This window comes from Podarcis liolepis, assembly GCF_965112155.1.
Source record: "Podarcis liolepis genome assembly, chromosome: 7".
NCBI lineage: Eukaryota > Metazoa > Chordata > Lepidosauria > Squamata > Lacertidae > Podarcis > Podarcis liolepis.
Window position 1 is genome coordinate 53,720,071 of NC_139561.1, and position 25,658 is coordinate 53,745,728.

The 25,658-nt window shown below is 42.9% G+C and overlaps 1 protein-coding gene across 1 annotated transcript in view; it reads right to left on the bottom strand.

Annotated features, from left to right (window-relative positions):
• PHAF1 (phagophore assembly factor 1) overlaps window positions 1–24,170 on the bottom strand; it is a 42,696-nt gene extending 18,526 nt beyond the window's left edge. Inside the window, exons 1-6 of the mRNA XM_083515128.1 lie at window positions 24,044–24,170; window positions 21,893–22,020; window positions 14,556–14,638; window positions 9,363–9,446; window positions 3,010–3,053; window positions 1,643–1,722 (exon numbers count right to left, since the gene is read on the bottom strand). Coding sequence (XP_083371254.1) covers window positions 1,643–1,722; window positions 3,010–3,053; window positions 9,363–9,446; window positions 14,556–14,638; window positions 21,893–21,956 — 355 coding nt within the window. The 5' untranslated portion in view covers window positions 21,957–22,020; window positions 24,044–24,170. The remainder of the gene's footprint in view (window positions 1–1,642; window positions 1,723–3,009; window positions 3,054–9,362; window positions 9,447–14,555; window positions 14,639–21,892; window positions 22,021–24,043) is intronic.
• Between the last annotated feature and the right edge of the window lie 1,488 nt (window positions 24,171–25,658).

A 25,658-nucleotide genomic window follows, 5' to 3' on the forward strand; every position in this document is an offset into this window, starting at 1 on the left:
GAGGGGGCTTCGGCTGCCTCGGCCTGCGGGGGCTCCGCAAATAATAAATTTAATAAATTCCTGCTGAGCCTTTGGGGGGGTCCTTGGTTCCTTCGCTCGCCCCCAGCCCCAGTGGCATAGCGTGGGGGGGGTGCAGGGGGTCCGGGCGCAACATCGGGGGGGGGGGCGCGCTCGCACTCGAGTGCTAAAATCCATGGGTTAGGGGGCGCAAATTACTTGCCTTGCCCCGGGTGCTGACAACCCACGCTATGCCACTGGGTGTACAGCAAGGCCACTGACTGGCATAGCCTAGGAAAAGAGGGAGTATAGAGAGGCAGATAGAGAGGCTGGGGAGTTGGAGTTGCATTGGGTTCCTGGGCCTGAGGTTCCCCACTACAGCTACCTGAAAAACCTGCTTGACTAGAGAATATAACAGAGCCAGAGAAAAAAATTAATGAAACATAAAGCATAAATGCAACTGGAGACAAAGTCAATATTCTTACCATGAATTTCTACTGGCAGGGGTTATTGGAGGGCAGTCAATAGTCTGGGATGGCTCTTCCCACTGACTGGACAGGCAGGGTCCCAAAATGATGATCCTACCCAGAGGAGGGGCCATCCCACTCGCACCAGACCAGCCAGCACAGAAAGAATGACCCATCAAACCACATGGACTCCATCCACATAGGAGGACACCAGTTCCAACAGGTCCAGTTCCAGAAGACTAACACAGGAAAAAATAGGCCAAGGGGCAAACAGGGAACCTTTTCAAGAGCCCTATTGCCTCCCTGAGCCTCCTAGAGATGGTTGAGGATAAGGAAGAAACCTTCTGCCTAGCCCTTACACATCGAAGGAAACAAATATGGCCTCAGACTTTGGGAAGGCCAAAGTCCTATCCAAGCAGAAACATCCAGAGTGCCTGGACCATTCCTTGGTTGACAATGGAGAAGAACAAAAATAAGGAAGAACCACCTTGTGAGCTCTGTGAAAGATGGTCTTAACCTTTAGGACCGGCATGGCCGAAGTCCGTTTGGGGGGCCTAATCTGGCCTGCCAGTCGGTTTAATCTGGCCCCCACCCACAGGCAATTGTTCCTCCCGTGGTTCTAAAAAAAGGTCAACAACTTGAATCCTCAAAAAAAGGTCAATAACTTTGGTCGGCCCTCATGCATGTTCACTTCATCAAATCTGGCCCTCTTCGAAAAAAGTTTGGACACCCCTGCTTTAGGACAAAGGTCATATCAGGCTGAAGTACCACTTTGTCTCATAAGAGTAGGATGATCTCTCCCTTGGGCAGGATCATAGTTTGAGACCCTGCCTGTCCAGCCAGTGGGGAGAGCCATCCCAGACTGATGACTGCCTTCCAGGAACCTCTGGCAACATAAGCAAATCCACAATTTTCAGCTCTCTGAAAATATATATATTGTCAGTCTCATGCCTCTACTAACTCATTAGAAGCTTTTCTTAATCACACTTGGCAAGATAGATGATGAAGCACATAGAAAGCTAAAACCAAGTTTAATCCTCCTCCATAAACAAATAATCCTTTGTGAATGAGACCCTTTGGTCTATCTGACTTTCAATTCTAGTGATGCATAGGGAACAGCCACAGGCACAACCAACCAAGTATCCACATGTGAACAGTGCCAAGAATTGCCAACTCACCTCCTGGATGTGTTGCTCCAAAAGACTGATCAATTTGTTCTATGGTTGGAGCAATAGCCTGAGAGTTAAAATGGACACCACTGGAAGGAAGGAAAAATCAATATTGCCATGAACGCTTTCAGTCAATGGAGTCAAAGGCAAATGAGAGATCAACAAACACAACACACAGCTTTTGTTGGTGGACAGCTAATGTACTTTTCAATAAGATAACTCAAAACAAATCAGTCAGCAATGTGCAAGGTCTCTTGTGAAAGCCTCTATGTGCATTGGGGACATAACCTGACTCTCTTTGACTCATTGTTTTAACTTATCTGAAAGAAGTGTGTATATTTTATGCATGAAAATCAAGAAGCCTTATTTGGTGATATTTTGAAAGTCACCATGATCACACTTCTTAAAGTTTGAAACCAAAATATTAGATATCCAGACAGTTGGCAATATTCCAGCTGAATAATCAGAAACAAAGTGGCCAAAATTGAAGCCCCTTGAACTGAGTCAATATGGGGAAAAAATTAACATGTCCCTCTCTGGGGCTTTGCCAGGCGTAAGTCTCTGAATCAACATTGGATCAAATATTTGTTGTATTCAAAGTCACTTATAAAACAGCTTCATGAGTCTTTCATCTTCACAATTTATTCCGAACTTAACTATTTTTACAGTCACTCAGAGAAGCAGGTCACTATTCCCCTTCTACAGAATGAAGTAGTACCTGTACGGCTGCTCTGCGCAACCCTCCCTGCTTCAGTGAGGTTTCCATGAAGCCTTTTGTGAAATTTATGAATGAAGATATTTTGGAAAGTCACCAAGAAAAACACAGTAGAAATATACTCAATACATTTTTAAACACAGGAAAAGAGAGGCTTTTGTTTCAATTATGTGCTTCACTGAGCAGAGTAAGATATTCTGAGGGCCTGAAATGAAGCCTCTTTTAAAGCCAGTTTCTCTCCCCGCTCCTTGTTTTCAGCAGTTATATCTGCATTGTCACACAAGAGCACACAGAAATTAGCTGAGGGACAATTTGTAGAAGAGCACAGCTTAAGCCTTAAGATCACCTGAGGACAGATCCTTATTAACGACCATTCCCTTTCCCTAAGAAACTGTAAAGGTGGCTGGAGATCTCCAAAAGAGAAATCTCAGCACCCTCACCAAACCCTTCCAGGATTCTTTCAGGTAAACCATAGTTTTGAGGACTGTAGCATACGTCTTATGTTAGCTGTGAAGATGAGATGAGTGATCCCCCAAGATGGGATAAGGATGAACAGGATATCTTTTAGCTCAGTAACTTTTCAGCTGTTCTCTCTCAATGGCAGATGTCCTGCCAACCCTAAGAGGGGGAAAAGGAATAATTTATTTGACTGACCACTTACCAATATTTTAACTTCACTTTAGTCAAGTCATAAACTTCAATCACCTAAAAAAACAGGAAAAATACCATTATTACAAAAGTAAAAGTCTGGTGTTGAGAGAGAGGGGGGGGGATGCATGCATGCATGGACACACACAAATGGACACACACGAACAGCAGGACTGTTGAGAAGTATTGAAAAACTTTTCCCACACCCCACTGAGCAGTTCAGTAAAGCCCCTCCAGCTCCTGATGCCCCCCCAGCTCATGTGAGCCAGAGCAGTATTGGGGCTTGGTAGGGCTGGGTGGTAGGAGGCAGGTGGGGAGGAAGAAGCAGCCAAGATACTGTGGTATATTAACATATCATGGTATTTAGCTGCTGATCTATCACAATGTTGAAAACCAAGATCCCAACCCTTGCCATGCAGATGATGGTTATATAATAAAAACATTCTAAAATATATAATTAAAACATTCTAAAATAAGGGTCTGTCCACTGTGTCTCTTTCTGTTTCGAATGCTGTTGCTTTATGATTTTATGGGGCAGGTTTTTTAAATACTGTTGTAAGCTTCCCTGAGCAAGGCAAATGTGTTGGAAGGGTGGGTGCAAGTTTTCTAAATAAATAACTATGTGATGGTTTAGTACTGCAGGTATGAACTCTGGCAAACACAGACTTATGGACTCTTCTTCTTTGCTGTAGCCACAGATAGAAGACCAGAAACTTCTGCTTCCATTTTCAGCAAGCTCTGGTTTTGTCCAAACCAAGAACTTCAGTTTGAGGAAATAAGTCCGGCTAATTAACCACAGTTTGTTTGCTTAAGCAATAGAGTTTGGACATAGCAGGTTTGGACATAGCAAGTAACTGTTAAAAGCTTCCAATATCCCCTTCACAGCTAGAGGAAGTAGAGAAATGGCATGTGAGTCTAGAAGTTCATGAATGTAGTAACCACCATCCTTTAGCATTATGTGCAAACCAGGCCAAAGTCTTAGAAAATAGGAAAGAATGTGAGTGTAAGTACCAGAGTGAGGCTGCAGCGAGGGAAATAGGAAGAGGAGGGCAAAAATGCATGCATGGGAGGGAGGGAGAGAAAAGAAAGGTGAAATAAGGACCAAAATATGGGGCAGAAGCAAACCATGCTGATTATCTATCCCACTAAGGACATCAGACATTTATCAAGCATATTAATTTAATTAACTCATTAAAATGTCCATTATAGCATCTAAAGGAGAAAAAAACCACAGAATTTAATAGGATTTAATGAAGGTAACAGTTTTCCGTGGGCACAAAAAGTATAGGAATAAAAAAAATCTTTGGCAAAAAATCTTAGTTCAAGATGAACAGATCTGTTTGCAGTAATGCTTTCATCTCTAACATCTTCCTTATAGGAAACAGTTTTGATAACAATCTGATTGTAAATCTATATGTTTACTTTCTATCTGAATATAAAAGGTTTGCCACAACCAACCAAGTGCAGACTTTGTAGTGATAGGACCTTGGGCTCCCTCGTCTTTTCTTTCTATATGGATGCTTTGTGTTTTTACAAATCTTGAGGTTCCGCCAAACATGATCTAGAGTGGGGAACCGCGAGAAAAAACTGCAGCTTATAAGGCCTGCCTTTGGTACCACTGATCAAAAGATCAGCCCTGGTGTGGGTATATAGGTTGTGGAGGGGAGGGGAAGAGAGATGCCGCTGGAACAGGTACTTGATCTAGAGTGGCAGCTGTCTTACACTCTTACACTTGCAGTCGTTAAGAGTCGTCAACAGGCTCATCTCAGCTATCTGCCAATCACCCATTCCCACCACCCTTCTGAGTAATACCCCTCCCCACCTTCTCACTATATAGAAGGATCTGGCAACTTCTGTTTCAGTGCATCTGAAGAAGTGTGCATGTACACGAAAGCTCATACCAAGAACTAACTTAGTTGGTCTTTAAGGTGCTACTGGAAGGAATTTTTTTTTTATTTTGACTCTTACACTTGGTTGGTGAGACTGCAGCAGTCTGGAGTTGCTGAGGCCTCATCCACAGTCCAACAGTCAATAAGGGTGGGCCAGAGCTAATGTCCCACAGTTAACAGGAGCACTGCTCACTGCTGCATGTCTTTCTCAGCTCCACAATTCCCAAGTGGCTCTGTGAGCATGTGCTAAAACATTTGAAAACCGAGTATTATATTTAAAAAGTGATTTCCTCTCTGCCTCCATCATTGCTGGAAGAAGTTTGTAGTCAGTGGCTCAAACATGATTTTAGTGAAAGTGGGTTCACACATTGCTAGTTAACTAGATGTTACACTAGGCACATATATTTATTTTTATCTTTGCTATGGGAAGGGGAATTTAACTCTTCTTCCCTACCATATTCGCAAAACAAAAACCCATTACTTAAAAGCTGCTATTAGCACTGGGAGAAATGCTCCCACTGGTGTCCGTAAAAGTCAACAGGTTTCATGAGGAAGGACTGGGTGGGAGAACAGATAATCTACTATTAAGATGAAGTAGTATCCGGGACTGCTTTTAGCATATTTAAGAATCTCCATTCCATTTCACAATAAAGTAATCATAAGTACAAACAAATCAAGACATAATACAACAGCCTTGTATTGAACAATTTGCCTTGGTTGCTTGGCTTAAGTTTAAGTTTGCCCTTCCAACTTTCAAGTCCTCATTGCCAGTTAACACCAGCTAAGAGTTTCCACCACCTCTTTGGGATCTCATGAAACTGAGAATAGTCCTAAGTATCATAAGCATTTCCAGATGACTTCACCCAGAGGTTGCACAAAATGCTGAAATGTAGATTTCATTTGGTGAGAAGTTGGCTGTGACAATTTCCTTTGCAGTCTGAACTGCAACCACTTTCATGTCTTCATAACCATTAGACTGGGCAACTGTAACAGACACTGCATGGTCACATCTGACTATTCTGAAGCTGTTGCTAGTACAGACTGTTGTGGCTGATGTAGACCCATGTATGGTACTTTAGGTGATGTTGTGCAAGTCTACAATAAGTCGGAATAGCTTTTTGGGGCATCTGTTTCTGTTATTTCAGACTTAAAAGGTAAAGGACCCCTGTCAGTAAAGTCCAGCCGCGAATAACTCTGGGGTTGCCGCGTTCATCTCGCTTTACTGGCCGAGGGAGCAGATGTTTGTCCGCAGACAGTTTTTCCGGGTCGTGTGGCCAGCATGACTAAGCCGCTTCTGGAGAAACCAGAGCAGAGCACAGAAACGCCATTTACCTTCCTGCTAGAGTGGTACCTATTTATCTACTTGCACTTTTGGGTGTGCTTTTGAACTGCTAGGTTGGCAGGAGCTAGAACCGAACAACAGGAGCTCAGTGGCTCCCAAGGCTCAGTGCTTCTGACTTATAAGGCGCTAAATGGCCAAGATCCCACCCCCCTAAACAACAGCTTCCTTCACATGCCCCACTGCGATCTCTAAGGTTGGCAAAATGGACATGTGCCACAGAGTGTTGCAGCAAGGGTTAATTATCTATAAAGAATGCCACTAGGTAGCTACTCCATCCAAAATAGGGTTTCTGTATTTAAGAGCTCTGAAACTGAACAATATTTCTTCCACAAGCAACATTTTACCCTAGAGTCCCTTTTCAAGGAACTGGCCTGCAGTAATTGAGCAGGCTTGCTTTTATACGAAGAAATGAACCTCTTTATTGCAATACATTTCACTTGAAGCAGTTAACAACTGGATAGCTCACATATTACTTGGTTCAGCTCTTGGAAATGCAAATGTTGGTCAGTCCTAGGACCAAGATCACCTGAGGCTTGCAGTCACCAGTCCAGCACAGAAAAGTTTTCCCTCTCCTGGACTAAGCAGAGGGAACACTTACCAAACCAGTATATTTCAGTTCACTAAAGCCCTACCCCAATGCCTAGCAAATCTGATTGATAGGACTTGTAGTTTGGACTTCTGGAGGGTGCCAGGTTGGGAAAGGGTGTTATACACAATGGAGCGGCATAAGAAATCAATTGTGAATGTTTAACAGCATGGTATTGATTCATGTACAAGTGAATGTTTACCAAAGCACTTTATGTTCTACCAAGTAAGCAGCGAAAAAGCATTATGAGCAATAGAAAGAAAAGCCTCTCATTAAAAAGAGAGGGGAACTAAGCAAATTAATGTGTGGGCAAAACCAGGGAGTGGGGGGGAAACCACTGTCAATGAAAAGCGTTTCTTGACAGCTTCAATGAAAGAACACTCAGTGACTTAATGCTGCTCTTTAAAAAAAAATGAAAAGAAAAAAAATGAAACAGAAGGTAGCACCATGTAATTTCTGTGGCTAGAATTTGGTTTAGGGGGAAGAATAACAAGTATGCTAATCATATTAATACTTCATTTGTGCAAGAAAAAGCAAACATGTAGTTGTGGGCATTGCCACCCCAGTGCCTGCGGCACCCACAATGACCTTTCCTGGCGCCCATGAGGTTGACAACCCATGGTGTGGGGGAGGGGCAGACAGGTGGAAGGTAGAACAGTGCAGAGCAGTTGCCAGAACTGGAAGGGTCCATCCCTTTACATTCTGGCTGCTTTGAAAGGAAGCAGCATGGATGGCTTCCCTGCTGAGTAGCTGGTCCGGTTTGCTGGCTACATGAAGCTGGTAGTGAGCATTTCCTATGAAAAGGTTGTATGTGATTCAGAGAGATGCACTTAGGCAGAGAGATGGACAGATGTGTGTTAGGTTGGTCTCTCTCTCTCTCTCTCTCTCTCTCTCTCTCTCTCTCTCTCTCTGTGTGTGTGTGTGTGTGTGTAAGAGAGAGAGAGAGAGAGAAACAGAACTTGTAGATGGGAAATAGGACTGGTTATCCAGCTTGGGGGGGGGGGAGTATGCCTTTTTCCCCTTCAACAAGAATTACAGTCATCTACAACTTTCAGCTAACATTTCTTCATAAACTGATGATTCAATATGACATAAGGAAAAGAACAAAGAGCTTCAAGATAAGGGCTAAAATAATGAGAGAAAGGGACTGGTATGGTGATCACTTAGCTCATACAAACACTCTATTCCACTGTGTGCTCTCTAAAACTGCTTTTTCCTGAGTGTGTTCTTGAGCTGTGTTTAGGCCACTAGTCTCGTAACATCTCTACAGCTATGTATTTTGTGTTTTTATATTGTGATTTTGTCTTGTGAACCACCCTGAGACCTGCAGGTATAGGGTGGTACACAAATTTTAACAACAACAACAACAACGTATTTATAAAATAGTGGTACATATTTAAATAAATAAAACAGAGATATAGGAATAATAGAACCATCAAACAGTAGTATTGGAAGACACCCCAAGGGTCATCTAGTCCAACCCCCTGCAGGAAACACAGCTAAAGAATCCCTGACAAAATGGTCAACCAACCTCTGTTTAAAAACCTCAGGTGGGGTCTGACCAAGGCAGACTAAAGATGAACAGGACTAGGGGTAGGGAGCAGAAAAATGCCCAAGGTGTTGTGCAAATGAGGCAGTGAACATGGACAGGCAGTTTGGGAAAGAGAGAGCAGAGAGAGGAAATAAAGGGTAGGTAGAGGAGGCTGCAAAGGAAAGTCAGAGCTGGCACACACCCCATTTATACACATTTTGATATTTGGTAGGGACACAGGTGGCACTGTAGTCTAAACCACAGAGCCTAGGGCTTGCTGATCAGAAGGTTGGCAGTTCGAAACCCCGCAACGGGGTGAGCTTCTGTTGCTCGGTCCCTGCTCCTGCCAACTTAGCAGTTCGAAAGCACATCAAAGTGCAAGTAGATAAATAGGTACCGCTCCAGCGGGAAGGTAAACAGCATTTCCGTGTGCTGCTCTGGTTCGCCAGAAGCGGCTTAGTCATGCTGGCCACATGACCCAGAAGCTGTACGCCGGCTCCCTCGGCAAGTAAAGCGAGATGAGCGCTGCAACCCCAGAGTTGTCCACGACTGGACCTAACGGTCAGAGGTCCCTTTACCTTTACCTAATATTTGGTAGGCCTCTTCCTAACAAAGCGATAATGCTATCCAGGACATGAAGAATGCCAGGCATTGTATCTGACACCTCATATATTCAAAACTAGTGTTCTGTTCCCTGAGCTATGATCGCCTTTCCACTGGCACATTACCTAAATACAATTACATTATTCAGGGCAAGATAAATAGATAAAACAATAATAATAATAATGTAAGTTTATAATGCCATCATCACACTTCAACAAAAAATCAGCTCACTATATTCAGACAATCATCACACACAAGACCTAAATAAATGACATAAGCAGTTGCCATGGGGATACAGTCCCACAGTTGTTAGTCAGAACACTGTTGGTATCATTTTGGGAGTGCATGCATGCACATTTAAGCCTCAGGTGGGGGAAGCAGAAGCAGAGTTGCATTTCTCAAATCATATTTTTACCTTGAGTCTTTGATTGAAAGCATCAAACAGCAGTTTGATTCCGTCCTGAGTCAGGTTAAGGATGAGGTCATGGCTAAGAGGAGACTAGAAAACAAAAAGAGAGAAATTAGTTGGTGGCAGCTGGGTTATTTGTGAAGTTACGCTCTCCTACGATGGAAAGCCAAGGAAAAAGAACCTTGACACTGGTTTCTCCCAGCTGGCAGAGGGAACAGTTCATTGTTCCATGAACATGGCTGGAATAAAAGCTGCTGCTGCCAAATCCCCTCCCATTTGCCCATTGAAATGAAACTAAAGGGCTCAAGATTCACATGCCACTTGAATTAGAAGCCCAGTGCTTTCATGGAAGGAATGAATCAAAATATGGCATTTGTGGCTCAGCCTGAACAGCAAAGAGGAAGGAGTGTTTGCCACAGTCTTAGCACAAATGAAAATTAGTGCTTTGAGGAAAAAGAAAGGCAGAGCACCCCTGGTCTGCACCACCAACATGTTCTAGCTAATAAAGGTACCAAAGGCATCATGCACTTCTTAGATTTGAATGGACCTTGTGAGGCAGGATAGGCTGAGAGAAAGTGACTTGCCCAAGGTCACCCAGTTAGCTTCATGGCCAAATGGGGAATGACCCTGGGATGAGCCATCACAGTTCTGCCACCACCAACAGAAATGTCACATCACATCAAACCACAATGTGTTTCAACAGAATAATTTCATGCATGCAGGTGCCAATTATCAAATGAACAAAGCTCAAGCATAAAGCATCCATCCTATTGCTGTATACCGTTAGCAAAGCTGTTAAGGGCTTTATAGGCCAAAATCGAAATATTAAAAGCTGGCCTGGTAGCTAACTGGTAGCCAGTGTAGCTCCTTTGGAAGTGATGTGATCTACTTGTGATAAGCTACTTCAGTGAATAGCCAAGTCACTGCATGCTATACTAGCTGCAGCTTTCAGGCCAGCCCTAAAAGCAGTCTCCTGCTTTTTCTCTCTCCTAAAAGCAAGAAAACATACTACCATTTGATGTTATAATTACTGTATCTGTTGAAATAAAGAATAATATTATGGATACATTTTAGATTGTAGAATGAAACTAAAAACAAATATGTATTTTTTTTTCCTATGGGAGTTCTTGTGAATACCAAGAGAATGCCCTTTTTCAGGAACTATTCTTGCTTTGCATGTTTATGAGGAAACAGAAGCAATTCTCTCCAAGCAATGAGAACTGTCAACAAGCATCTCAACAGCACTAGACTAGATGCAGGAAAAATATTAGCAGCCAACAGGGCTAAGTACTGATGACGCAAACCTTGTTAGAAGGCTCCTGTACAGAATGTTTATGAATTTATGCCAGGTCTGAAAATCTCCTCAAGGATAGCAGAAGAGATCTGAAGGATTGTTTGATCTAAAGCTTTGCCTAAAGCTTATTTTCCTCCTTCAGCAAATATTGCAGTCAGGCAAAAACTGATTCCGAAAAGAAACAAGGATATCTTCTGAAGCATAAACAGAACTTCAAGTGTGTCAATGAAAATGGGGAAATATTCCAAAGGAATGAATGGGAGAGAGATATCGAATTCCTCATGGTATTAAAAATGAAACCTGACGGTGCATTTCTAAGAAAGATATTTCTAGTTCTCAAGAGGTACCAGAGGTAATTCTTACTAGCCAGAGGCAAGTCAAGGTGCCAGGCCCAAATATTATCAGAGGCCAACAGGACTCCAGAGACAGGAAGCTGAGCCACTGCTGTAGCCACCACCACAAGTGCCATTGTCTCTGCACGGCCAAAATGATGCAATCAACACAACCAGCAGTCTAGAGAGTCACTGTCATGGCAGTGCAGATGCGACTCCCAGCAATAGTCTGGATATGGTGAAAAAAGCAGGAAGCTGCAAAACCTCCTAGAGTTAAAATGGCCAGGAAGGGTTATACAAATAGCAATAGTGAGGTTTAAGCAACACTCACAGTCTACTTCCTCCTCCTCCAAGACAGTAAAGTTTCTTACAAACTGCTACAAGATCAGATTACTAAGGTTACCTTAACTTCAGTGAGCACAGTGTAGGATAAACAACCACTCGAACCTCCACTTGGGGGAAAAAGTGAAGAGAAACTCGGGCTGATTGACTCAGCAGCCCTTGCAAAGTCAAGAGTTTGACACTCTTCTCTTTCACCTGTTTTATCCCTAGTTAAGAGATCATGTAAACAGTCACAGGGCTGTCATCTCAGTTTGCCGAAAGTGCCAAGTTCCCTCAAAAGTGCCAAGTGATCTCTAAACAGTCAGCAGAAAAGCAGGACCGGAAAACCTTGAGAGTCCTAGTTTCCATTTAAAGACCTGAGTTGCTCCCTATCAGTTCCTCTTCTCTTAGAGAAAAGTAAATGGGAGGCACCCTATTTAAAACCAGCAGCAACATGGGATCACCCTGCTCTGCTATTTTGCTTGTCCTCACAATGGGACACCTGCTTCCGATCTCTTCTTGAGGGGGAAAATACCATCAGAACCACTCTCAGAACCACTTCGACTGTATCAACAAGCTGCAAATGATGTTATATCCTTGGTACTAACACTCTTATTCTTGAAGGTCTGGAATTTCCACCACGTTGGGTATGAGTAACAATACTGGGGAGGGGGGATAGTAATATGAGGAAATATTTCTATATTTCTATTTCTCTGGTCCCGCCCCCACCACACACCTGCAATGCCTCCTTTTCATGGCTGACGATTCGCCAGGCTTGGCTCAGCCAACCGGGGTGGGGAAAAGGCAATGGTGTATTTCCAGCTGAGCCACGGATGGGAAATCATGCCAACATAGCTTGGCTGCACCTGGAACCTCCCAGCAGAGCCAGAGATCCACTTGATCCTTGTCCCAGTCACCCTGGCAGAACTTGCTATAGGACTGCTCTCTTAAAGCAGTGGGTTAAAGGAGTCACTTACATGTAAGTGAAGGACACATAAGAACATAAGAAGAGCCTGCTGGATCAGGCCAATGGCCCATCCAGTTCAGCGTCTTATTCTCACAGTGATCAACCAGATTTGATCTTTCTCAGATATGAATATTTATAGATTTGCAGATTTTGGATCTCCACCACTATTGGGAAGTATATGAAGTGGTATCAATGGGAAACTTGATTTAAACGAGACTTCCCCCCTCCCCGCTTGCTGATTTAAACCAATCCATTCTCATATGGCATCAGGCAGAAAAGTGGGGGTGTCATAGTGAACCAAATTCCTTTGAGATGCAATATAAGCCAGAGCAAGAAGCTGCAATTTAAAGACACATTACATCAGCCTTCCCCAACCTGGTGCCCTCCAGCTGTTTTTGACTACTCCCATTAGCCCCAGGCGGCACAATTGGAGCACATGAAGTCGGGCAAGGTTGCATAACATGAATGATCACTACACAAAGATCAAAAGTTATCATCATTTTAAAACTCAAAACTACTTCATATAACTATAGTGCAATAAAACTCTGGTGAACCAACAGATACCCAAAAATATGTTAACATTTGAGACATTCAAATTACTTCTACAATTCAAGCAGCCTCTTTACCCAAGACTGGAGTGGCTTTCTTTCCTCCTCCTGCATTGTTATGCACTGTTCTGTGCTTTATTATTTTGATATTGGTTGTTTTTGTGGTTTTAATGATTTTAAGTGTACATTGCACTTATTATAATTGTGATATTTTTGTAACCTGCCTTGGGACCATTTGGTGAAGGGTGGGGTGTGTAAGTACAAACAATAAATGAAACAAAATAAATAAATAAATATGATCACATGAATAATTGTCAACAGGGTGCTTTTCTCATTTGCAAAATAAATAAGGTCATTATGGAAGCCATAAATCCATGTAACCTGGAGTAAAAGAGAACAGACGCATTTAATTAAGAGAGTATGTACATGGCAGAGAGCCAAAAGGTCAGGATTTACTCACAATTATGCTAGTAATTGTTACATACTGGCCAGACAAATCACTCAGATATTGAGGATTTTAATACAAATTGAAGGCTGAGGCTATAATAAGAATATAAACTATTTTCATCTGCTTCTTCATAGAAAATACAGTACATGTAGCAAGACTTAGCAATGGGCAGTTGTCTGTGTGCATGTGTGTGCACACACACAAACACACATCATTCTCACCATTTCCCCTCCAGACAAAATTACTGAGATGCAAAAGTGCAACGTTTATATGCTCATGAACTATACTGTTCTGCTTTTTTGCTGCAGACCAGTAAAATAGGAGGAATTAACAGAGCAGATTACTGTAACACTAACTGAACTTTTAATCATGCAACAGCAGCACAATTAAAATATCTATAAACTTTAAATTACAGCACCTGCTTTTATTTTGAGTTATTACTTAGAATTTTTCATTAAAAATATGGCAGTGTACAACAAAAGTATTAAAACATCATAAAATTATTAGATCATAAAATACAGAACACACAACCAACACCGAATCATATTAATTTTTTGATGCTGCTTGGCTAAACAGAAGTTTTCAGCAGGTGACAAAATATCACAATTGCAGGTGCATATCTGATTTCAATAGCAGCAGTGCTACTATAATAATAGCCTGAATTTTCTAGCGCACACTGGAGAGAAGGGGTAGCATTTCAGATGCACTCCTCCTTATTATATCAAGACTTCACTTACCTATTTCAACATTAGGACTAAACTTGCTTTTGACTAGTTTCAAATACTGTTGGCTGTCCAGTCAGGGACAGAAACCAGCAACCAAAACAATCACAACAACCACTCATGGTGCTTTCAACAGTTCAATTTCTAGAACAACAGGAGTATCTTTAATCTTTTCCCATCTCTTTCTGATTAAGAGGGAGACTTTGCAACCTTTCTTTCCCAACACATTTTGTAAACTCCCTCTCTCACAGCAGAATACAGCTTTTGTGAAAAGCTGTATTTTGCAAGCTGCAGTAACATCAAGTCACAAAAGAAAATGTCTAGACAAGAAAAAAATACTGTCAATTATTTTTTAAATGTATACGTGTGTGTGTGTGTGTGTGTGTGTGTCTGAAAAAGCATGCTATTTTTAGAAAGCCACGTCCTCCAGGATGTGGCAGCCGTAAAGGATGACTGGATGGCATGTGGCTAGGCAACAAACACAATGACATTACACAATATTTACATATCTCCCCATCCTTTCTGTGCAATTAAACATACAGAATACTTTGAAGCAAGCAAACTTACCTGTTCACTGTAGAGAACCTGGACATTTTTTATGATACGACAGTGTTTCTGAAGAATTGCTACAGCCTGAGCCAATGGCATTCCTGCAAGGAGAAAAACAACAAGAGTTAGAGACGTTGCTCCCACTTAGCCATGTTGGCAAAAATGTGTTTGCTCAACAGGGTCAACATGTGGCAGTACTGGCTCAGTGGCCAAGAACAACAAGTTGAACACCGCAAGCATTTCCAGCCAGTGACTAAACTTAGCCTCTTGTCAAATTAGAAGAAACCTGTGATTCCAGAACAGAAACCGCCATGTTAAGCCACTATGCCAGACTGTTTTCTAAGAAGCTAGACATGAGACAGCATTGCTAACACGGGAGCATGAAATCACACATTAAATCAAATACAGTTTTACATCCCTTCACTGTATTCAGTACATGTAAGGATGGTAATCCTGTTTATAGCCATACATTTATTCTGTTTCGTTTTGCCCAGACTCCTTACTTGCTAACTCTAATCCCTCATTTCTTAAACTTATAAGCATGTCTGAACTACACATTCACAGCTTTCTTCTTCCTCTAACAAAAAGTTCACTGGGACCATTTCATACATTACTAGCAAATATACCCTCACCAGTTCTCTGAACGTTGTACTGGTACATGAGTTTTCAAACATTTGCTTAAAGCATTCATACTTTGCAATTTTAGGTATACACTTAAGCCAAAACACATATACTTAAATGCAGGGTGCTATCCAACTAATTCGTACTCACACAGAACCAATGAAATCAACAGACTTGAGTTTCTTAAGGCCACTGATTTTAGTGGCTTTATTCTTGAGTATGACTCATGTTGGATATCACCCATAACATGCACAGAAGCTAGAAGTTACTATGATACTACTATATTGGCAGCAGAGTCATCCCAGATCTTCAGTGCTTATAACGAGTTTGTTGAAAAGAGGAGAGTAAGGAAAAGGAAGAAGTTCTAGAGTTATTATTATGTGACCAATGTACAATTGTATTTACCTGCTCTGAGTCATTTGGATAAGGTATCCTGTGAATCTGAAAATAAACCCTCTTCTTAACGTTCAAACATCTCTGGAGCTGAATTGCTTAAAAGTCTATGGCAGTCTACTCTAACCTGGGGCCCTCTAGATATTTTGGACTATGTTTCCAATTGGCTCCAACCACCATAGTCAATGGTCAGGGATTATGGGAATTATAGTCCAAAATATCCAGAGAGCACCTGGTTGGAGAGGGCTGATCTACGAGGTAAAAAACATAATATAAAGAACAGAAATATTTGATGCAACATTGATCCTTCAATTACTTCTTGGTGGGCAAATAAATTTCTTGATAAGAAGAGTTTGGATTTGATATCCCGCCTTTTACTCCCTTTAAGGAGTCTCAGAGCGGCTAACATTCTCTTTTCCTTCCTCCCCCACAACAAACACTCTGTGAGGTGAGTGGGGCTGAGAGACTTCACAGAAGTGTGACTGGCCCAAGGTCACCCAGCAGCTGCATATGGAGGAGCAGAGAAGCGAACCCGGTCCCCCAGATTACGAGACTACCGCTCTTAACCACTACACCACACTGGCATAAATTCGGGACTCCATGACACCCAAACTTGTGTAAGTTTTTCTTCTTTTTCAGCTGTGTGCGAATTGTCAATAAGCTCATGCCAGCTGATCTAGCAACAGAATTCTAACAGTGCTAGGTAACCTATCCGCACTCAGCTCAATATCTCTTGCTTATCAAGTGACTGTGTAATAATCCAAGGAATGGAATCATTTTTTCAAACCCATAATACGAAAAGAGGAACGAAGATGCTTAGACTGAGAGGCGAGTGAAGTGTGTGTGGTTGGGATTTCCATCCCTGAGGGCCAAAGGTGGAAGGTGAGGTTTTGCCTTCACATCACTCCTCCTAAGTGCAGCGATGAGTCCTTTCCTCATAGTAAGGAATGACCATTCATTTATGCAGGAGAAACTAAAGCAATGTGCTCAGGTACCATCTGAGTGTGTTTGCGGGGGACGGGACGCCAGTCACGCTACCCCCAAGAACCAAGACCGTTCTACATTACTCTATCCTGGGTTCAGATTCCTAGTCAAACCAAAGGTAACAGTGCTGGGAACTGGCTGTTGAGAATTCCATTCCTCCTGTGCTACAGATGTGTGTGGGATTATCACCCAACACTGGCTTTTTAAACAAATCATTCAAAAAGATGGATTGGGAGACCTTCATTAATTTCTGGCATACTACAGTGGATTCTTCAAAAAATATTTATTTATATTTATTTGAAAAGCATGTATAACTGTATAATTTTTATATGCAGAATATAAAGAAAAGTTGTTAAATACTTCTTTATTTGTAATCATATATAAGAAAGTATATAAATATATATAATTGACATTGGCAACTAGTAGGCCAGTATCCTATCCTTTCAATAGCTCTTCCCAGGCTCTGGGTTTAAATTTTCTCCTGCTCTTCTATCTAGGAGCCTTTAGGAGCTGGCATGAGGTTCTTAAGCAGACTGCCATTCATTCACTGTCCAAAGTCAAACACCCTTAGCTTCAGAAAAAGAATGGTAGGTGTCTTCTAGGCCACCAATTGGTCTAAATTTGAGTCCTCTTATTATTTAGCATTCATTATACAGTTTTGTAAAGGACAGTGAGGGAGTAGGAACATAAATGAAGCGAGAAGGAGTGCTGCATAACAAGGCAAAAGTGATGGAAATTAATTCAAGAGTTACAAATGGAAAGCTTATTGGAAATTTAGAGCACCATGGACTCTCCAAAAGAAAAAGCAACTATATTTCCCTATTTGCAGGAGGCATGGTTTTAGGAAAGTTTGATCTTACAGAAACGGCAACACTGGTATATTTAACACTAAGATGAATGTTCAGGCACAGATCTAGCTACATCTTGGTTATACAACAAACCAGAGATCAAAACCAGTGGAGTATCAGCTACCCTGAATTCCTCTGTTCAGGAAGAATTACTAATGGATCAGTCCCACTAGCTACTTGGGGAATCCCAGAGGAGATTCATTGCCAGCATTTAGAATGCCACAGAACAACATTGCTCTGCAGAAAGAATTTATCATCATCACCACATTACTAAAATGTTTGAGATGGACAGCAATGTATTTGCAGTTGTCTGCCAAGGTAGCAACATGATAAAATAGTCCACTGCAGATGCTGCAACAACAGAAAGATTTCACATGTGGCTGCAACTGGTTTAGAACTAAAGTGATCCATCAACAATGACAATAATTAAATGAAACAAAAACCAAAAACAGGTTGATACACTAAAACCGCTTGTGAGCAAACATACTAAGTAAGGAGATGAAAGGATGAAGAATTCATATTCTTTCAGCCAACATTAGCTAAAGCACAAAGGCAGTGATATTGGCTCATAAGACAATAATCCAAAATCCATACTAGGGCAATACCTAATTATGGCATGCAAAGCTTGCACACTACTATTATGTGATATTTTAATACAGTGGTACCTCTGGATGCGAGCGGGATCCGTTCTGGAGCCTCGTTCACATCCAGAAGCGAACGCAACCCACACCCGCGGGTCGCCATTCGCTGCTTCCGCGCATGCGCGTGACATCATTTTGACCGCCTGCACATGTGCGAGCAGTGAAACCCAGAAGTAATGCGCTCTGTTACTTCCGGGTCACTGCAGCGCGCAACCCAAAAATACTTATCCCGAGGCTACTTCAACCCGAGGTATGACTGTATTGCCCTAATGTGGATTTTGGAACATTATCTAAAAGGATAATGACAACTAAGATGATGATGCACCCCAATAACAGACAAGTGCCAATCATCTTTCATTTATTTATTTGCTTTTAGGAAAAGCAAACAAAGATAAACAAGCTGGGACTGGTAGCTATGTACGTACAGAATTAGATATATCTTACATACATATAAATAATTATTCACTTCAAATAACAAAACTACGTGATGCAAAGGTCATAAAGAGTTGAAGTAGGAAAAGAACGAGCTGTACCAAATACACACTTCAACAATATAATGGATGCCACTAAAAAAAAGTTGTCCAGCAAGTAAATCTGGTCCAGAACCACCATTTCACATTAAGATCTAAGCACAAATGCATAACCTCTGCATACGGTGTACGTTTGACAACCTGCATCTCTGAACACCCAAAGCAGCCTTAGTCCAAGAATGTTTTGTAACTAGAATAAGAATCTAGATAATGGGTTATAGCCAACATTAGTTCTACTACGAGTAGACCAACTGAAATTAATGGGCATGATTAACTTAGGTCCTGTAATTTTAACGGGAGTACTCTGAGTGGAACTAACATTTGCTACAACCTTATAGATCTTAAAAATACTCCCGCTACCCATCTACTCAACTCTGGATACACTATTCCTGTTCAAATAGGCCAATCCCACATAATCTTCACTATGAAACAAAAGTTTCAAGATAACTTGTTTCAAACAAACTATTGTTAGCATTATCTACAGTTTGATTATTTGAATGAAAGAGCAAGGTGTAGGTAAGCAAAAATGGAAGCAAGAACTTCCCAACTACTCACAGCTACTCTAGGAGGTAGAAAAGTGGGGTGGGAGCATGTGAGCCCAAGGCTCACCCAAGCTCATTCATGTCATGCTTTAAGCTGCGGTCTAGTGTGATGTCTGAACAGGGACAATGTGAAGATATGGAGCCTTTTTTCTCTGATGGTACTGCTGGTATACAAATCCTCCTCTTCTTACCCGAACCATTTGCTGCTATCTCTTCAAAATCCCTCTAAGCATTAGGATGTGGAGCAAACAATGCACTGGCTTTGAAACACAAAGGCTTTGTCCAATAAATCATAGTTCATTGGACCAAGAATAAGCATAGTTCCTACATGCTGTCTACTCTCCTCCCTCCCTTGTACTGCACACTGTAATGGAAAATTTCCTTACTTTTATTAAAACGCAGTTTCCTGCTGGAGATTAAACCACACTTTCTCTGTCCAGATGTAATAGGCAACTGTGGTTTAAAAAACCCTGGAAGTTTTCCATTACACTGCATCAGAAAAAGGAGGAGAATGTGGGCACCCTGCTCATTCTTAGTCTATAAACCATGGTTTATTGGACCAAGACCATTATTCCTGATCTGGGCCAAAAACTGCAGAGATCTCAGGTCCTGATATCCCATCACCACAGAATGCCTGGAATATTTGGGAATCAGACCTGGTATTACTCTGCGAAGTATGCAAAAGGTAACGGTAAAGGACCCCTGTCAGTTAAGTCCAGTCGCTCACAACTCTGGCTGGGGGAGCCAACGTTTGTCCACAGACAGTTTTTCCGGGTCATGTGGCCAGCATGACCAGGCCGCTTCTGGCGAAACCAGAGCAGCACACGGAAACACCATTTACCTTCCCGCTGGAGCGATAACTATTTATCTACTTGCACTCTGACATGCTTTCGAACTGCTAAGCTGGCAGGAGCTGGGACCGAGCAACGGGAGCTCACCCCATCATGGGGATTCGAACCACCAACCTTCGAATTGGCAAGCCCTAGTACTGAGGTGTAATTTGCCCCCACCCAGTCTTAAAATTGTGTATAAACGATAACTAAACACAAGTAACATGCAGAGACTGGTTTCCCCATGTAGTACAACTGGGTTGGGTGTGAGTGAGTGTGTGACAGTGGGTGAGTGTGTAAAAGTCTGCTGTCTGGAGAAGAAGAAACTATACACAGTAAACTGCCTCACATATGCATAATCTATACGCCAGCTTACATTTATACACTTATCTGTGGGCCCAACAACATACAGCCATCCTTCAGCATATCAACTTTGTTTGCTCAAAGTTTTAAATTCCTAGTAAAACCCTATTAATCTGAAGCAACACAAGGAGCTAAAAACACACAAAGGGTTATTGGCATTTCATATTAGTTCTGAAACAAATTTTTACAGAGCTCAGTAAAACAGCACCATGCCTCCATTTAAGGCTTTCATTACCACTATCACCAGATGTTGGATGCAGTACACTGTTGGAAAACATCCTGTATAATATGAAAGTCTGGTAATGCAAATCTACTACAGAAACCAAGACAATAGTATAAAGGATTCTTCAGTTAGCTATAGATTGTTCTATTGATTACATTTGCTTCTGCCTTTCCTCCAAATAGCTTAGGGTGGTGTACACAGGATTATTCCATGTTATCCTTAAAACAGACAGTGCTTCTTTTCTGCGGGGATGCAGGGGTACTATAAAATTATAATTGAACTATAAAATTGTGATTTTCTTGAGTCAAAATGAGAGTGCCCCTAAACATTTTTTTAGAAAAAAGCAGCACTGAAAACAGCCATCCTGTAAGGCTAGATGCACCAGTCATTATTTTCCAACCTAAGATCACCCAGACATGGGGAAATTTGAACTCATTTCTCCTGCACCCAAATCCAACACTCTGTCCACTATGCAGCATAGACTGATGCAGAGTAAGTGATCCGAGAAAATAAATCAATTCAAAACATTTGATTATTGCTTTCCATACAGGTTTCTAAGGCAGGTCACAACAAATAATTAAAAAATCACATCAATTAGTCCTCTCTCCCATTGGAGGCAACTCCAGATTCAACTACCTGCTTTAAAAACTTGTTTAAATTATTCTTCTAAATAGCATCACAGCATTTAAAACCATCATTCAAATTAGTATTGTGGGCAAAAATCTTTGTCTGGAAAAATACTCTGCACCTTTCACGCACCCAGCTTCCAGCGAGGCTAAATGCCGTTCTGAGCAATAACCATGTGACTCCTGATGGCTGTTGCTAAACATGCTAGAATTACTTGAGGAGGAAGTGCCAAAGCAAAGCATAAACAAAACATGAACCCGTTTAAGGGCAGCCACAGAAGCATCTGTGGGTAAACTCATTTGACAAATAACGTGGAAGGTAATTCTGGACACAATCTCTTTCGAAGAGTTCAGGTGTGAAGCCCTATTTTTAATACTCATAATACAGTAAAAATCCTTACATGTAGTAAGCTAGTATGTAGTAAGTAGCATTAGCACCTCAGTGAAGAAAAATTTAGCATAGTGTTCTCTCTTGGGGTGCTAACTTACCACATTCAGAGCTTTCTATATGAGGAAGAAGCTGTACAGCCCAGAATATTACCCTCTCAGTCTACCACCTTCAGTGTAATGTTCAGAATGTCTCAAAATAATTCCTTCCTTGAAATTAACATCATATGCTTCCAACATGTTAGAGGTTTATACTCGCCTAAATTTAACTCTCAGAACAACACTGGAGGGAATGTCCCTTTGTCCCAATATACCCATCACTTCTCATTATAAACAAGATGCTGACAAAGGCAACAAAGTTACTTACCCAAGGTGAATTCCCATTGTTCATTCCCAAGAGATCGCTCGGGAACCACTTCCAGATCTAGCATTGGCCCAGGCAGAGGAACGGCCCAGTAATCACACAGCAGAGTCACAACGTTGCTGCAGTTTGACCTGAACAGGGAGAGAGAACACACACCCAGGCTTATGTGTCATCCTTCTAATCTAAGGTCATAACCCAAAGCAACATGTAAACACTCCTTGTTGCTCAAACTCTTGATGAGGAAACCGCTGATCCTCAAGGCTGGCCTTTTGTTATTGTTAAATAATGTTATTATTAATTAGTAGCAATGCACAATCTAATCTCCCTTCTGCCTATGCTGTGCAAGAGGTTTTGAAGGATTTCCCACTCCCGTAAACATTCAAAGCTTTAAGAACACACACTAATTATATTACTCCAACATTGATTGATCAGGCTACTTTGGCCCCATCATAGACTGTGTATCTCTCCCTCTGAACTTGCTCACTTTCAGGCTACATCCATATTCAAGAACAGATATATACAGGATAAGTGCTTTGAGAACTGAAAGGCTTGCAATCTGTCCTGTTTTTACCTCGACTTGTCCTTCTGCCAGGAACAAGTGAGCTATAATAATTTCCTCACAACCAATTCTTAGGATAACCCTCCTGACTCTCCCCAACCCCACAGTGAGTGCCTTATGCAGGTGGAAATGGAGAAGGCTTTCTGAATACGCCTACTGTTCCTAAGATACTCAATGTGCAAAAGCCAAAAGGCCTTGCCACTCTCCTTAAGGTCAATCTCCCTTCTCATGCTTGAGGCTAACTGATTGGAGTTGTGGTCTGAAACAGGCATAGGCAAACTCCGGCCCTCTAGAAGCAGAACCAGAAAGCAAATGTGCTCTCCCAAAGGCCTGAAGACACCTGGCTCTGGTCCACTCCTCACAAATTTTCATAGGCATCTGGTCTCCTCTTTCTCAGCAAAAACTATTTACCCAGGAGAGGGGAGGAGTGATCAGAGGGTCCTCCCCACCAGGATATGTAAAATGTCAACCTGGCATAGAAACTGTGCAACAAAAATGTACATACGCACAGGCAAGCCAGGAAGACCCCACCAAATAAGAGCGAACTCAGCCACTGTGGGCTGTTACCTTTCGCAAAACAGCCACAGCCAAACACACAGGTAAATAATCTGCCTGCCCATGAGATACAAGAAAGACACCCCAAAATGTCCCCCAACTCACTCCAGACACATACCCTCAGAGCCCACCCATTCCCCCTCTATGCAAAATAAACAAACTCCCCCACCCTACCAAATAATACTCCATAGGGCTCAGCATCCCATGAATGCATATTATAGCTCACTACCCTTAGGCACTATTAAAGCTCTCCCAATTATGAAACCAACTACCTGCCCTTGGGGCTGAACTCCTGTCACCCACCCCCCACCCCGTCCAGAAAAAAAAACCCAACTTGTTGTTGTTGTTATCATTATCATCTATTAATCTGTATGCCTCCCCTCATGCTGTGGGGAAAGCAAAATCCTGGACCCTACGGCCCCCAGATTCAGAGCTTGGAAAGAAGGGGGCACCCAACCTTCTTCAGCAACAGAATTTCTTAAGAAAACACCCCCTCCCAAATCCCTTAAAACAAAACAAAAAAATCCTCACTCAACCCCAGCTACTATGTTTTTCCCCCCCCCATAGTGTTGGTGGGGAGACTCTCAAACCTATTCCGCCCCTCCCGTGGGGAGGGCCAGAGGGTTGACCATCTTCTCTCTCCCCCCTTGAAGAAACAGTGTTATCTGGGGCGGCTGTGGGGCGGGAGGGTCTCTTTCGATTCCTCTACATGCCCCTTCCCTTCATAATAAAGCCCAGGAATAAAAAGGAGGCTGTTGATAAATGGGGGGGGGGAAGCAACCCCCTTTTCTCTTTGCAACCCCCACCCCACTCTGAGGTGGGGGGGAAAGGATGGCTCACAAAGGAGGCGCCCCCCTCCCTGCCCCAGACTGAAGGCAGCCTCCCCCCGCCGCTCTCCTCGCGCCCCCTCGTGCCAGCGCCCCACCGACACCCCCGGGGGGATGAGGCGGCCGAGGGGGCCGGCTGGTCTCCCCCGGGGAGGCGGGAGGGGGGCGCCGGAGGGGCCGCGGGGGGAGGGGGCTGGCGGGGCTGCGACTCACCTCACTTGCGGCTGCTGAAAAAATAAAAAAGGGAAATGCCTTTTGCAGCCGCCGCGGCCGTCAGGCGAGAGGGAGGAGGAAGAGGAGGCCGGCGCTGGCGGAGGGAAGGCCCGGGAGAAGAGGAGGAGGCGGAGCCGCGCAGCGCCCGCCCCTTCGCCCCGCGGGTCGGGGAAGGTGCTGGGATTCTAGGCTGCTCGCTGCTCTCGCCCCTTCTCCTCCCCGCTTCTATCCAGGGGCGCAGCAGGCAGGAACTCTACACGCGCCCAGAGGCATCTCCGCAATACCCCTTGCTTATTTGAATTTCGGACACAGCCCCGCTCCTTTCTTGCTCCCTGGCCTCCTCTGCCCCTCCAAGTATCAAAGGGGAGAGCGCTCTGCATGCGCTCAAAGGAAACCTCCCGCATTGTCCTTGTTATAATATTGGGGGGCGGGGCGGTGTCAGTGATGGAAACCCTGCTAGGCCCCCTTTCTCAATTACGATCCTGCGCCGAAGGGTAGGATATGGGCCAGGAAGCTCGCCAAAGCTTTGCCAAGGAGCTGGCTGGTTAAGTGCATGCTTAGGGTTGCCATATTTTTTAAAAGTAAAATTGTTTGTCTTTTTTGTGGGGCGAACAAATCCAAGTTGTTGAGCTTTTTTTTTGTCTGCTGGGAACCTAACCCCCAAATACTGCTTTTTCCACCGTGTTGCCATCCACCTGGGTTTTCCATGGCATTTTGCCAATTCAACAAAAATCGCCCCTGACAACATTTTTACCCCTCCAAAACAATGACATGTAAGGAATTTCCATTACGTATGGCAAGCCTATGCATGCCCAAAGGATTACTCTGTGCCGATGGTTGGGCCTTTCCCTGCACCCACCCCTCAACAAAGTGACCTCAAGGCGCTAGCCTAGTCAGTGTGTTTGGAGGTCCTGGGCTGCCCAGACAACAAGACCTCCCTATTGACTTCGCTGATGTGGTCCAAAAAAAGAGCAATATGTTTGGCACCAGCTTGGCTAGAAGGAGGCGTACAAAGTGTCATCCAACTGTCTTAATGACTCCATTCTGGATGATGATGATTGTGATAATAATACAGTGGTGCCTCGCAAGACGAAATTAATCCGTTCCGCGAGTCTCTTCGTCTTGAGGTTTTTTCGTCTTGCGAAGCACGGCTATTAGTGGCTTAGCGGCTATTAGCGGCTTTAAGAAAAAGGAAACAAACTCGCAAGAACTCGCAAGACGTTTCGTCTTGCGAAGCAAGCCCATAGGGAAATTCGTCTTGCGGAACGACTCAAAAAATGGAAAACTCTTTTGTCTAGCGAGTTTTTTGTCTTGCGAGGCATTTGTCTTGTGGGGCACCACTGTAATAATAATAATAATAATAATAATAATAATAATAATAATACAGTCAAGGGGTCTGATCTAGCAGTGACTGACCCGAAACAAGACCTTGCGGTTGTACTGGATAGTGATGGCAGTCATCTTGCATGGCTTTAAAAGATGATTGGACAAATTCACGGAAGTGACTGTTAGTGACAATAGTTATGCTCTGCCTGCAGGGTGAGAGGCAAGGGCTATGCTGGAGGATCAAGGGCTGTGCTGGAGGCCAGTTTGGAAGCCTTAGGGGAGCAGATTT